Source organism: Penaeus monodon, chromosome 30, assembly GCF_015228065.2.
Source record: "Penaeus monodon isolate SGIC_2016 chromosome 30, NSTDA_Pmon_1, whole genome shotgun sequence".
NCBI classification, from domain to species: Eukaryota; Metazoa; Arthropoda; class Malacostraca; order Decapoda; family Penaeidae; genus Penaeus; species Penaeus monodon.
In genome coordinates this window covers 3,868,296-3,868,625 of record NC_051415.1, presented here as the reverse complement: position 1 = coordinate 3,868,625, position 330 = coordinate 3,868,296, and the positions used below count along the sequence as shown (strand labels likewise).

The following is a 330-nucleotide window of genomic DNA, read 5'->3' as shown; positions in this document are numbered from 1 at the left end:
TCAAACACACAACCAACGATAACTCACCCATGACGAGGTAGTTCATAATAAGCTTGTTCATGTCCGCGCGGTGGATGTGCATCTTTCCCGTCTCTTCCAGCCACTCAGACGTATCCATGGCCTTGACGCCGTTGTTGGAGCCACTCTGGTCAGTGTCGCTATCCACGTTTGTTCTCATAAACCTGCGGGCAATGGATCCCTTTATCGAGGAATCCTGGGAGTCTTTTACTTTTATTATTTACATAATTTGGCTTTTGTTGTTGTCTGTTCAATTCTGGTTTGGTGGAGGAGATGAATTTGTAAGTACTATGTTTGGGGGTTGGGGGGGGT

The 330-nt window shown here is 46.4% G+C and overlaps 1 protein-coding gene across 3 annotated transcripts in view; it reads right to left on the bottom strand.

The window, feature by feature from the left end:
• The window catches only part of LOC119592470 (glucose-induced degradation protein 8 homolog), a 5,318-nt gene that overhangs the window by 3,567 nt on the left and 1,421 nt on the right, over positions 1–330 (bottom strand). Inside the window, exon 2 of one of the 3 annotated variants that reach the window (XM_037941296.1) lies at positions 28–182. In XM_037941296.1, coding sequence (XP_037797224.1) covers positions 28–182 — 155 coding nt within the window. Of the gene's footprint in view, positions 1–27; positions 215–330 lie in introns of all 3 variants that reach the window. The other 2 variants (XM_037941298.1, XM_037941297.1) reach the window with 2 other exon arrangements.